The following is a 14285-nucleotide window of genomic DNA, read 5'->3' as shown; positions in this document are numbered from 1 at the left end:
GACTATAGCCTCATAAGCTCTCAGCAATCTAATGAAACCTACAGCTTACCAATGAAAGTGGTCGCTGGTCGCTGGGTTTTCCAGGACCGAAAGTAATCCTGTTTTGGATCCGCCCGGTTTTTCATTAAACGTTTCTAATCCTACCCCGAGTATTGTTGCCATTTTCAGCGTTCTCTTTTTATTATTAGCTACGGTAAATGGTATGCCCATGTAAAGTTATATATGTAGTTCGATGTTTATGTTGTTTCGGCCTCGTCTGTTTGGGACTCGGGGTGCGACCTCCTCGTTAGTTGCTGGGCCCTGCACGGGGTTTCTCCCTCCCCTGAGCCACCTATTCTACTCCGCTTCGCCACCCATCCTATTCCGCTTTGCCACCTTACCTGTACGGCCGCGCCACGCACCCTGTTCCGCCGCGCCGGCCAGCGCGGCCGCTGGCGGCTCTCCCACACTGCGCGGCCGGCCGACCGGGGATTTGTTAGCAGTGATCCGCTGGCGGCGGCGGTGACACATGTCACCTTGATTGGCCGTGGCTGTGCTCCCGGCGGTAATCCCCGCCGGGCGACCTCAGTCGCCGCCGCGGCGCCGCTCGCGGACACGCCCCCGGCTCGGACGGCGTGGTCCAGCCAGCCAATAATGGGACAAATTTGGTATCTACGCGGTGGCTGTATTAGTTGTGCATCCGGAAGGGCAGACTCCGCTTATTCTTTGTAGTCACTTCTATAAAGGCAATACTTCGCTTCTCGCCGGACCAGGACATTTTCATTCATAGGTGGCGGCACCTTTCAACCCGATTATTGTTTATGTGCCTGAAATACAGGGCGGAGATAACCTGGAGGCAGGAAATCCCGGGGGTTTGAAACTTTCCTTTGACTTCGGTCCCTCCCAGTTAAATGTCTGTGTCCTTTCCGCCGTGCCGTGACGGCCTCGCGCCGTGCCCCGGTGCCCGGGTGCGCGGGACAGTCGTGCCGCTGCTGCCGACCGGCCGGTCGCCGGGTTATGTGTCTGGTCGGCAGGCGCCGAACCGGCAGCGTGTGTCGGCCTGCTGCCGGCGCCCGGTTAACGACCGGCGGACGCAGAGACGCCGCCCGCCTCTGTTAGGACCGGAGAGGACACGCTCCAAACAGTCGCCCCTGATGAGGCCGTGTCAGTGTCGACGCCAGGCGGGCCGGCGACCCGCGCGTCCGTCAGGTGGCTCGAGGAGCAAGGGACAGAATGACACACCGACGCGATGCGGTGCGGGCAGCTGTAAAAGCAGTTTTCCCATGGGCAGGGCTAATATAACGGTGTGCATGTGCTAAACGAAATGTCGCGTGTCGCTGACGGAAGGTAAGGCAGATGATACCGTCAACAAAGATGTTGGTAGTCCTTGGAATAGACCAGCGCAGCAACCTGTTTCGTTATCTTTTACCAGCAATACGCTTTGCTCTGGAGGTCTGAGCTGGGCGCTTGATAGCAAATAAAGCTGGACCTTTTGATTCCAGAAATATAAATGGGTCAATCAGTGCCGCTTCTGCATCTCAAATATTATTATAATGAATTTTTTATTGCATCGAAGTATGCCTAAATCACGCATGAGATACGACGTTATCAATCCTTAAGTGTTGCCGTTCCTGAGAGCCGAGAGGATGCGGGGGAAACATTGGCGTGACTGGATCTCGGCTGTAGCCCCCACCACTGGTCCGTCCGTCTGGGTGTGGCTTCGGAGCTGCTCAAACGGTCAGCCCGAAGGGCCTTGCCCCTAATGAAAGGTCTCGCCGGCTGTCTAAAGATGGGATGAGCGTCTTCTCGGAGCGGGAAAGTGCGATCAACATTAATGATTGGGTGATCCTGATAAAAACAAGATACTAAGCTTGACGGTAATAGTAACATTACGTATCTGACGGTGCTAGTAACACGTCTCCTGTCGGAGCTTCACTGAGTTTATTTCTGTTCAGTCACTCTCCAGTCTCCACGGGGAACCCACAGCCGTGCCGCAGCGCTGGTGGATTTGACGCGTCCCAGCCGCTGCAGACAGCTTATCACCTTTGCTGGGCACCGGTACTTCATAACGGCTCCCAAGGGAGCACATGTTTATAACACGTCCCCTGTCGCATCTGCCTCGCCCAAGTCCTTGGAACTGTGAGTGTGCAATGTGCATGTGAGGGTCGAAGCTGGCGCCCCTAGCGGCCGGTTGATGTACCTGTGGTTCTGCAGAATCGCCACACGGGCCGGCTCATGACTGCCACGTAGGGGAGACCGGGGCAAAGCGGCCACCCGGGGCAAAGTGGCCACCCCGTGTTTTAGCTCTTCACAACTGGCATCAACTCCAGTTACTGGTTACCAATTATGGTTTTCTTCCCGGCCGTTCGAATGAGGCTTACCAGGGTTTCCGGCCCGTCGCCACTGTTTCGTGACACACGGAAATGTGTTTCTTCCCAGGTTAAGTTATGTTTTACGCTTTTTAAATGTAACTTTATTCCATAATTGCTTGGAATTTCATTAAAGCGTTCCAATCGTGCATTGTGCGATCATCAGTCTTGTTTTCTTACTAATTTTAATGTTGGGTGATGATGTAAAAAGTAAACCAAATTATTACAAATGCATTCAAATATATTCAAAAAGACAGACAAAGCTTTTGGTTCATAGAACCTTGATCACTCTGCAAAAAAACATTAGTTTGGGTGTAGAAACTTGCATTTTTATTGGTATTATTTGTGAAGAACTGGGTAACCATGCTTTTAATTGAACTGTAAAGTATGATGGTGATGCATGCGAGTTGTTCAAGCCCTTTGTAAGTTAGGATGTTACTCAATTCAACCCTACCCTACCCTACCCTACCCTACCCTACAATCCCCTACCTTACCCTACCCTACCCCTACCCTACCCTACCCAATTTGGTTTATTATTTACATCATCACCCAACCTGTCATGGATACTCAAAATTTTAATGTATTTCCTCACCAATAATAACTGAGCTGGAAAATTTGTCTCGGACGATTTGCGCAGCCAAAGTGAACGGGGCAGAGTTGACACCTCCCAATTGGCCAGAAACTGCTTGTGCTTCCACTGGAACAACAAACGCTATTGATATTTAAATGTATCGCCATGCGTTTAACTCTGCGGCTTTTCGGTTACATGACTTACCAAAGAATGCAATGCAAAGTTTTCCCTGAATGTCCTTGCATAGCTTCTGAATAATTGGGCAATAAATCCTCAAAATCCTCTGCTGTTCATATTCGTTCTTTGTATTGAAAATAGTTTTTTTTATAAATTTTCATGCCTGACATTCGGAAAGATCAATATGCATAAGGGTATATGCGTTTCCAATGATTTGCGTTACGCGTGATGCCTATTTGTATCATGGCTGATTGAGGGAACGGAAAGTCAAAGATTAAAAACTCTATCATGAACGATGTACATTTTCGTCGGTTATCGTAGGCACCTTGATGGGATCCGGTTCATGCTGCATTGGCTGATAATGCCCAGCTTTAAGACGGCAACAAATTGTTACTTAGCTTAGCAAGCGCATGCACCGCAAATAAGCAATTATTAAGCGCAAATAAACAACGTTACATGGCGTCTGTAGCCAGCTGAGAGGGACATTGGCTATTGGCGCTGGAATGAAGTTACTACAGTACTAAATTTGTGACCTTCCACCAACCATTAGGCATGTAGGTATCTGCGAACGTTTGTGATTCATTTCATCATTTTAATTACTGGATGGCATGTGTAATGTGTGGACTACCAAGGATAAGACAATATATTTTTTAGCCGTAGCGGTTACTGCTTCCCTCTATTTCGTGCGCACGACTCATATGTCAGCTAAATTGAAATTGAATAATCATGAGCGTGAATAGGAAATTGGGAGTTATTACCTTGCAACTTGGCCCACATATTGTAGCAACCACTTCACTGCCGGACTAACCACCTGTGGTAGGTAATATGCACCGTCAGTTCGGTAATGCACCAATGAAATATCGCCTCTCCTTGTTCTGTCACGGCGCGGTGGGCCGGCCGGCGGGCACGCCTGGACGGTCACGCCGTGCGCGCGTGGCTCGCCGCTGGCGTCGGCCGGCCGGCGCGCGCCAGTGACGCACACAGTCGGCGCCGCTGCACATCCGGACGGCATACCGGGCCGGCCGGGCGCCCACTCCGGTGACTGCTGCTGTTCGCAGAACCGGCGCGCCAACCAGCGGAATCCGGGCCCGCCCGGCCAGTGTTCCATTTTTGGAAATTTTGGGTGGAAAATCACACCTAATGGGTAAAATATTTTCATCCCCAAAACCAGGTAAATTGGAATTCTTTCATCTTTGAAAAATGCTCAACTCATGCTCAACAATTAACAGCCAGACTACCAGATATACCTAGCAGCGCGTTATAGACAGAACTTATAGGTTTGCTACATAATACATAATTTCCATGAAAAAAAGCGAAATCAAGGCACAAACCCAACAACTCACCCTGACTGACAACGAAAGAAAATAACCTTGCACACTTCCAGCTGTTAATAACAAATATGCGTTGAATGACCTTGATCACCTCAACTGTTTGTAAAAACCAGGCTTGTGTTCTGAATAAATGCTTTTGGATATTCATAACAACTATGATTAGTGGTTTGCTGTCAACGCAAAACGGATGAGCCGCTGCTTGCGCAAATTAAACACTACCTCTGCAATTCGCTTTTGACTAAGTTGCGCAGGATACGCCTACAAAATTTTCATCTTTGGACCCGCAGTCAGCTGGGCACACCCTGGCACACCCTAGGGATGAATTTAAAACTTGGTGGGCTCTAACTTCTTTCATATACAAAATAGGGGTATGAGACAGGTACCAACTTATTCTACATTCATTTCTGATCCTATTGTATCAATTTCACCACAAATTATGTCAGTCAATGGCTTCTAGAGGACTTTAAAGCTCGATGCGTCGGGCCTGGCAGAGGTCCAAGATGAGAAAAGCCACCCTGCGCACACCCTAGGGATGAATTTAAAACTCCTCGGGCTCTGGCTGGTTTCATAGGTAAAATAATGTTTTGAGACCGATGCCAATTTATTCTGCGCTTATTTCTGATCCTATCGCATTAATTTCGCCACAAATTATGTCCGTCAATGGCTTCTAGAGGACTTTAAAGCTCGAGGCGTCGCGCCTGGTAGAGGTCCAAGATGAGAAAAGCCACCCTGGGCACACCTTAGGGATGAATTTAAAACTCCGCGGGCTCTGGCTGGTTTCATAGGCAAAATAATGTTTTGAGACCGATACTAATTTATTCTGCGTTCTTTTCTGATCATATTATATCAATTTCACCAAAAATTATTTACGTTATTAGTTTTTAGATGTCTTTAAAACTCGAGGCGTCGGGTCGGGCAGGGGTTCAAGATGACTGACACGCCACCCTGGCACACCCTAGGGATGAATATGAAACTCTGTGGACTCTGGTCTCTGGCAGGTTTCATACGCGAAATGAGGTTATAAGACCGGTAATGATGTATTTTACGTTAATTTCTCATGCCTTTGCAATAATCTTACCGCCAATTATTCATTTCAATTAGTTTCTAAAGGTTTTTAAACACGAAGCGTTCGGCCGAGGGAAAGCCAAGATGAATGAAAGGATACCTTGGCATACCTCTAGGGATAAATTTAAGATACGGTATTCCCAGATCTGCCCAATACACGTTCTGAAGCTGGTAGATGGGATTAAGAAGGCCCTAGCATTATCCCTCGCCCGTATAGGGGGGGGGGGGGGTCGAACGAACCACCCCCTCATTTTTTCGAGACTAACTCGCGTAAAAAGCGGCCGATCGCGACGAAACTTTCAGGACCCTCGAGTCAATTAATTTGACACCTACTCTGAAAATCTCATATTCCTGACCCAAATGACCTTTGACCTGTGACCTATTTCTTGAGGCCATGTTTGGCCGGAATCGCGATTCGGCGAGCCGCTAATGCGTTCCGTTCACTCCCGTTCCGTTTCGGGTGTTCTGGTCAGTTGTGCTCTCACTTTCCCTTCCGCTTGGGGTGTCCTGATCAGCGATGCCCTCCGTTCCGTTGCAGTTGCTCTGATCAGTGATCACTGATGCCCTCCGTTCTGTTGCGGGTGCTCTGATCACTGATCACTGATCATTGACGCTCTCACTCAGCACTTATCACGTGACATGATACGAAGCTACCGCTCCGTTTCGGTGGCCGGCCATGAGGTCGGTGGCATCTTTTTATCATTTTTTTTTTTTTGCATCCCGTTCCGTTCCGATATGGATGCCCTGGTTACTGGTTAGTTGCACGCTTTTTATTGCGATATTGCGTATTATGCTGCGCAGTGCACATCGTTCCGTTTGGGGTGCCCTAATCAGTGACCCTTTGTCTAGTCTCATGTAGTGCACCGTTCCTTTCGAAGAGTTGCGCTGACACCGTTTCCATTTTCACTATGCGTAAGAGTACCGACTATCGCTGGCCGTTCCGGCGTTCGGGTCGGGAGATTTCCGGCGTATGTCATGCTGCATAGTGCGACTGCAATTGCATACTCAATACTGCGTCCCGTTCCGTGTGCCCAGAGCAAAGGCACCATTTCCAGTATCATCCGGCCATTGTCATATCTGTTGAAAATGGAAAGCTCACAGCTATACTGCGTACACTGTACGAATATTACCAGATCAGATGCGAACGAAAACTACATACTTATATTGCCGCATATTATCTCAAATATACAGTAATCTTGGAAGCGGTGCTGCCATATTGCAGGCGCAAAACGTCCCAGAGGCCAGAACACATGAGTTATACGGTTTCTGGTTTCATAGCGATCAGTTACGTCAACAAACTGCCCATCAGGGTATCATGATTACCTGAGATTTTATGTCTGACAGTGTCACAGTGATGACCACGCCTCACGCATTACACACTTACATACAAATACACAGTCTGAGTCAACTGCACTAAATCAATAATACAGGACGACAGAATGATACCCTTTGCAACGGCAACGACAGGTTCCTTCCCACTTCCTTTGCTTAAAAAAGAAAGAAAACTTCTCCACATGGCACTAGTACCAAAGCCTGCATATAGAGAGAGCTCCCTCACCCGCCCCTCCCCCACCCTCCTTAAGATATGACAACAGATTTCAACAGAATTATTGCATCTTCTGCTTCTTAAAGACCTAGTTCGCTCGCATGATGGCGACTGGCGTCGCGAGGATGGAGGTCCGCGGATGATCTTTAGGAGAAATATACAGGCAGAAGGACCGTCCTGGATCCGTGCCAGTAAGCATGAGTAGGAACTTAGCAGATGCTGACGGTAATATCTGCTGTCTGCATCTGAAACGGAAAGGAAGGCATTGATTTAAGGCTAGGAGAAGGATGGCCACTGGACAGTCATTCAATTGTGACAATGCATTTTGACTTGTGAGGAAAATGAAATCTCACTGGTTGAAGTAGGTATTCATTCTTAGCTGTATAAGTGACAAGGGTGATTCTTAACTTCATTAGTCTCAATCAAACACAAAGGTTGGGATAAAATGGGACGGATTTCGAAACACTTGGCGATCAGATGCTAAAGTTATAATTCTGCCGTATATCATCTATCTTACTATTTGAACAGGATCCATCTGTCTGTCTGTCTGTTTGTCCGCCACGCCGTGTAGTGGGTTCAATTTAGCCGGCCTACAGGGCAGACGGTATATCGTAGGGGGTTGAAATTTGCACACCTTCTAGGTGACAGAGCGGGTCAGCGCCTTTTCTAGGTTCCGACTCGCTGGGGTGCACGGTTCGCGCGTGGGGCGCGCTGCAGAGGAACGCCAATGAAATTTTGATCGGTTCGTAGATCTTCATTGAGAGCCGGTGTCGACAAACTTTGTGGACTAAATGCATGCCGATCGGTGGCGGGTGCCTCGCATTGGCGGATGGGCAAGTTTTTAATTTGAATAAAAAGTGGCGAGAGATTGTGTAGATTTTCGTTCGATAGAAACAGTTTGTGATACGATTATACAAATGCACCGCGTTTGCCGCAATGCGTCACATTGGTCACAGGGCGTCATTTTTGCCGCAAATCGCACAGTTTTGTCAAATATGGTCCGATATGGGTGCAATTTGGTGCCAGGATGCATGCTCGATCGCCGGGTGAAAATGCGCCGCGTTTGTCGCAATGCGCCACATTTGTCACAAAGCGCCATTTCCGACAAATACGATTAAGGGTAATGGAATGGCACGAATAGGGGCGGGGCTGGGAACAATTTATGTCTGATATTTTAGTACTGATTGGATCCAATTATTCTGTGACCTGATATGACTCAGCGGTGTTGGTAGGGGTAGGGGTAGGGGTAGGGGTAGTGGTAGGGGTAGGGTAGTGGTAGGGGTAGGGGTAGGGGTAGGGGTAGGGGTAGGGGTAGGGGTAGGGGTAGTGGTAGGAGTAGTAGTAGGGGTAGGGGTAGTGGTAGGGGTAGTAGTAGTAGGGGTAGTAGTAGGGGTAGTGGTAAGGGTAGTGGTAGGGGTAGGAGTATGGGTAGTAGTAGTGGTAGATGTAGTGGTAGGTGTAGGGGTAGGGGTAGGGGTAGTGGTAGGGGTAGTGGTAGGGGTAGGGGTAGGGGTAGTGGTAGGGGTAGTGGTAGTGGTGGAGGCAAAAGCAGAACAGTGGCCCGGGCTGATCCCATCGGACGACAAGTGACCTATGTGACCTGGCCTGACCCAAAGTGACCGGGGCTGACCCCTTTGACCCGTCTTGACCCCGTATCATCCAAGGTTCATCCAACAACGCCCTCAGAACAGTTCTTTTTATAAATTCTCTTCACATTTCCGCCCATATCTATGCTTCTAGACGACACATCGGCGTAAATCAAACACCATTCGAAAGCAAATTGGCTGGTGCCGCTTTTTTCTACCACGCAGCAAAGCAAGTGGCGCAGCCGCTTGTCTATATTACTATTTGAGGTGACGTAGTTTCTGTCTATTACGAAGGTCGCGACATGGTGCTACGTAGCGCGGGTTACAGGTCACACCGTTGCACCTACCGCGCTGAAGTTTGCGCAACTCATAGAACAAGGATGGACAACGTGCCTTTGATGGGTCTCAGCTCGATCGGATCGATAGCGAGCGCGTGGCGCGTGCCCAAAAAGTGCAAATTCGCGTCATAGACATTACATGTATTAATCGGCTCGCAAAAACGGGCGAAAACAGCCAAATTTGCCCGACACGGGTCCGGTCCCGGTGCAATATCTCCGTAACCGTGGGCCCGACCGGTACGGGGAAAACAGCATCGTGTAGAGAATCGAACGGGCTATCGAATGGTGTGCGGTGCAGGGGTTGGCACGCGCCACGTGCACCGGGGAGGACACTTTCTTTTGAAAAATGGACGTTTTGGACGGATTTTGGAATTTATATTAATTTCAGTTGATCGTCAGACGGAATGAGTTGAAACAGCGCCTATTAGCAATAAAAATGTACCGTCTCTCATGATAAAATTGTGAAAAGCTAATTGATCAAAAACAAGTTGGAACAAATCGCTGGAGAAAATGGCATTTGCCCATATTGTGGAACTAAATAATTACATGGGGTTTGCTGCTTAACCTGATACGTTTGACAATTGAAAATGCTATCATTAGAAAGAGCATTCAAGTCTCTCCAAGATCCAATCATCACGTTTGCATGACAAGCAACAGTATTCTTTAAAATGTTAATGTTTCAAACCTCTGCAAAACCATTTTTGCGAAAATTATCTACGCCTTTCATTTGTTAAAAAACTACGCACCTAAGTTATAAAACACATTTCATAGGTTCACTGAACTTTAACGACAGATTTTGAAGTAGAAAGCATGCTTATCAGACATGGGCACCTCGATGCGATGGATATTATTTCCAAACCAAATCGTTTAACCGTCAAAAAGCAATCCACCGAAAGGGATGGATAACCCAACCGACACGAGAAAACCAAATACCCGCCGATCGAAAATACCCCTTTTCGCGTTGCGGAGCACGCGGGTCACCCTAGTCCTTACCTATTTGCATCGTCTTTTTCGGTTAGTTTTGGTGGTCAGGAATGGTATGTTCTTTTATTATCAGCCAGCGTAGCGTTACGCCTTTATTGCGAAAGTGATATAGGTTTTCACTTGTTTTTTTTCCTCATCCTAGATTTTTTGGTCATCATCGTCACACCCAACCAAAATCCAATTTTAGAACACTGCGCCCGGCGAGCCGCGGCCGTTTTTGTGACCGGTCGCATATACACGCCGCGCCGGGGTCGGCCGTTGTTTAAGTTCGGTGTTGGCACATGCTCCGAGCCATGGACCGGTGGAATGTAGCCGTCTCGGCGGCGCTGGTGGAGCGTGCCGCCGGTGTACAGTCGCTCTGTGTGAGCGCGCTGTCCCCGGGATGTCGGCCGGTGTGTCAGCGCCGCCCGTCGGCTGTGTTTGGCGGTCGGAAACGGTCTGTGTTCGGCTCTGGGCACACCGCGCCGGAGCGGCGGTTTAGCTTGGCCGCTACCGTCGACCGGAAGCCCATCGCCCGCCCGCCCGCTTGCCCTCGAGCCCGACAGAAAACATGGGGCGGCGCCGGTGTCGGGGGAACGGACCGTCGGGAAACTGCAATGCAACGCGCCAACTCATACAATTCAAGGCAAAGCTTCTTCGGAGATTTGCGGGCGGGAAGAGAAAGACATGGCTACACCTGGAATTGAAGCTGTTGTCCTGTGTAGATGGCTTTAGCGGTAATTTTAGCTGGTTTTTGGGAAGCAGTGTACAGCGCTTCGCACCATGCTGTATTTGATTTAACGAAGCAGCATTATGAGATTGCGATTTCCCCTCCTCCCGCGTTATTCTAAGAGGAGCTTGACAGCCAGGAGCATGGCCAGTCTTGTCAGATTTACTTCGCCGTTGTTTGCCGTTTCACTGAAATTCGAACGTGGTCCTGAACCTAATCGTCCGGCTAAGTCCTACTAACTAATTAACATCCGTTGCTTTTATGGCTGATGGCGCTGTAATGGTTTCGGCGAAGGTCGATCTCAAAACCTTTACTTGCATTTGACATTTGTTACGGAGCGAGCGAAGCGAGCGTAGTCTTTCCTTAGATTAACAGAAATTTCTGAGTATGAGCGGCCGGCCGGCCGGTCGGCCGGCCGTGCGGACGCTTTTGCGAGGCTTATATCTCAGCAACCACTTGACCGATTTACACGGGGTAATTTTTGTAGGGTAGCTTCATTCCTTCTACCAAGTATTGGACTATTCCCGATGCATGTGGGTGACCCCTTATGCACGTGCCACGCGCAAAACGAAGAGGTGTCAGTTTTGTAATTGTTGCAATATCTCGGTAACTACTTGGCCGATTGCGCTGAAAGTTGGCATGTAGGTAGGCACCCACTAGGCACTGCATATCCATGTGCCAGAGTTGGGGTGCTGCTGCACGTGCGCACGTGCAGGGGGCGTTTCCAGATCTTGAGAACGGCTGGACCGATGGCGCTCAAATTTGGTACACGGTTAGGGACCAGTTAGTAGGGTGCCGTGCACAAGTCAGTTGGGACCCATTCTGCACGTGCGCACGTGCAGGGTGCCGCTTCCAGATCTCGAGAACGGCTGGACCGATTGTGCTCAAATTTGGCACATCGCTAGAGACCGGTTAGTAGGGTGCCGTGCACAAGTCAGTTGGAGGTACCCCCTCGAAATTTCGCACGTGCAAGGCTCACCCTCTCGCTCGCTCCGTTAGTCGCCCCAAAAGGCGCTATACTGGTACCTATGCAAACGAAGAGTAGCTATTTAAAGAGTATTTAAAGAGTATGAAGAGTATATCTATTGAAATGTTGAGTTGAGGCTGGTATTCGATGACATCGCAACTGCTTGTATAGGGTCCAGCAACTTTGCTTATGGTGAATTTGATGGCGATATAGATATTTGTGATCAATTGCGATAGAGGTGGCGCGCCGATGACCGTCGCAGTCCGGGCGCCCTGAAACCTCAAATCGTCGTCATCATTGATAGAGGTGGCGCATCGCCACCGGCTTATGCGGACTCGGAGCTACCGCGCCGCCCTTCTTCCGCCCCGTCGACGTCGCGCGTCTGGCGGGTAGATAGGCTGCACCGCATGACTCCGGCGTTCGGCGGCACAGTCTACCTCGTCAGGCCGGACGGCGCGGGGCAGAGTGTCGTTGCTCCGCGGGGCCTGGCGTTTCATCGGTCTAACGCCGATCGGTGCGCTCAAGGAGCGACTGCACTAGGTGCAGCTCTTGTGCAGGATTCTGCAGGCAGTACTGCGTGGTGCGTGGGTATTGCAAGTTGAATCATAATTTGTGTTTAATTCTCGTTGTATCTGAGTGTAATTTCAGCCGAGACCTCCTATTGGAGGGAGGGGGGAGGGGTGCGGAAAGATTCGGTTTCTCCGGTATGACTGTGTTATTTGTTAGTTTTTTTTTTTTTGCTTATTTGCTCTCTGGGTCATCGCTAATCATACTATCCATCGACTCAAGTAGCTAAATTGTTGTTATATAGTTAGCACTTTGTTGCTATTGATCCTGGGTAGCAATTGTTGCTAAAAATTGCTGGTTTGATGATTGTCATGTAAAAATGCACGCTCACTTCACGTCATATGAGTCTGAGCACTCTGACAGTTCAGTCAAAAATAGGTATTTGCGAAACGGTGCATCAAATGCCAGCATTGATGCTATAGTTTACCGATGCTTCAACCAAATCACGGGTTTGCTGCCCGCTCATAAAGTTTCTGAGAAATAGTACGTTTTAATATTAGCATGCAAATGTTGGAATGTGTATGTGGTTAAATCATTTCCTCGTATTGTGATCGATGTTTCATGGATACGCGGCTTGGTTTTAACGTTTCACATTTTTCACGGGGGTAGAAATTAATGATCGTGGACACATACAAAAGCTGTCCGTTTGGCGAGCATCCCTCGTCGGATTGGTGGAGTTCTATCTTGACATTTAACCGATGTTTTCACTTCGAGCAGTAACTCAGAAGTAGGTATGGGTGAGGATTCCTGTCGTCAGCATATTGGCACTTGGAGCGGCTTTCATGCCGCAAATGCCGGCAGCTATCCAGTTGTATACGTTGGCCGTGAGAGGCCGTTTTTCTGGACGGATGCCCGTGTGCCGCGCAATGTTGAGTGCCTCCAGACCTGGCGGTTCGTGGCGCGTGCACTCACCTCGAAACACTGCACCTCGTTCCCAAGGTCCCGTGCAGTCTCTCACTTTTCTAAGGCTAGTATGGAGAATGCACGGACATTTGTGGGAACTGGCACGCCCCTTCCGCATTTCCAGTGGTGGCTGAGGCAGCTGTCCGGCTCGCCGATCCCTGGGGATGTGCTATCTGTGCCACTTGTGCTGAGTTGATCAGCGAAGCTCCGTCTACAGGCTAGCCAGTCCCAGCTCTGTACGGGCGGCTGACCTTCTGATCCCCGGCTCCAGGGGCGATGTGACCTGGCACCGCGGCGGCGTGCCGAGCGTCCATTACCGCCCGATGATGAGCCGGTGGTCTGCGTGCCAGTCGTCCCCGACCTCTGATGACGAGGGCGGTGCGTCGGCACGCGCCCGCGCCGTCGCCGTCGGTCGCCGCCGACTCCGAGCCGTCGGTCGGCGGCGGGTCAGTCGGTGGCCGCACTCGGCTCGGCAGTGTGGCGCGGTGCGGTGCGGATCGAGTGTAGCCAGCCATGGTCGAGGTGCGCGGTCACAGTGTGGACCGTCTGGACGCGCGCAGCTCCGCCTCGGACGCGTCCGGCAGTGACGGCCAGAGACAGCGCGGCCGGCGCGCCCGCTCGGCCCAACGCTATGGGGAGACCAAACCCAAGCGGCGGCACCGCTACTTCGGCTCTGCGGGCAGTTCGCTCACCTCGATACCGGGCAAAATCCAGCTGAGCATGCTCAACAGCGGCCTGATCCCCATAGGTGAGCCGTCAGACGAGTGGCCGTCCCCGGCGGTCGGCAGGGGCCGTGCGGGTCGGTGTCGACAGTGAGGTGACGCCATCAGACTGTCGGGTAAAAACGATCACACGACAGTGTTTACGCTCAATTTACTCACTGTTTATCTTCAGAAGCTACTTTTTATTTTTCAAAAGTGAGAAATTTCTTGAGTCTTCTGACTGCTTGCGAGGTGTGAAAAGCAATGAAATAAAGAACACCCGCCTCCTCCAGGCCTCCAGTCAGCAATTTCCTAACGGTGTGGCATTCCCAAGTGTCTTACAGCGTTCCCAATGACTTAGGACCATTGAAACGGCGTAATTCGTCATCGGCTATTGATGACGACTGGTGTAGTGCCCGTGAATGGACGTATACCGGCTGTGTGCCGAGCCCTATTTGTGAAGTGTGAATGCTGTTGACTTAGCTAGACTCC

At 50.0% G+C, this 14285-nt stretch overlaps 1 protein-coding gene across 8 annotated transcripts in view; it reads left to right on the top strand.

The window, feature by feature from the left end:
* Nucleotides 1-14285, top strand: part of LOC122365459 (receptor-type tyrosine-protein phosphatase S-like) — a 70695-nt gene that overhangs the window by 15086 nt on the left and 41324 nt on the right. For 2 of the 8 annotated variants that reach the window (XM_043336666.1, XM_043336663.1), the window contains exon 1: nt 13557-13840. The exons of 5 other annotated variants lie outside the window; for them this stretch is intronic. In XM_043336666.1, the coding sequence (XP_043192601.1) occupies nt 13606-13840 (235 nt within the window). In that variant the 5' untranslated portion in view covers nt 13557-13605. Of the gene's footprint in view, nt 1-13544; nt 13841-14285 lie in introns of those variants that run through there. One more of the 8 variants, XM_043336667.1, reaches the window with a different exon arrangement.

This window comes from Amphibalanus amphitrite, unplaced genomic scaffold (genome assembly GCF_019059575.1).
Source record: "Amphibalanus amphitrite isolate SeventyFive unplaced genomic scaffold, NRLGWU_Aamphi_draft 000740F_arrow, whole genome shotgun sequence".
NCBI classification, from domain to species: Eukaryota; Metazoa; Arthropoda; class Thecostraca; order Balanomorpha; family Balanidae; genus Amphibalanus; species Amphibalanus amphitrite.
Note: the sequence above shows the minus strand (reverse complement) of the source record. Positions and strands in the feature narration are given on the sequence as shown.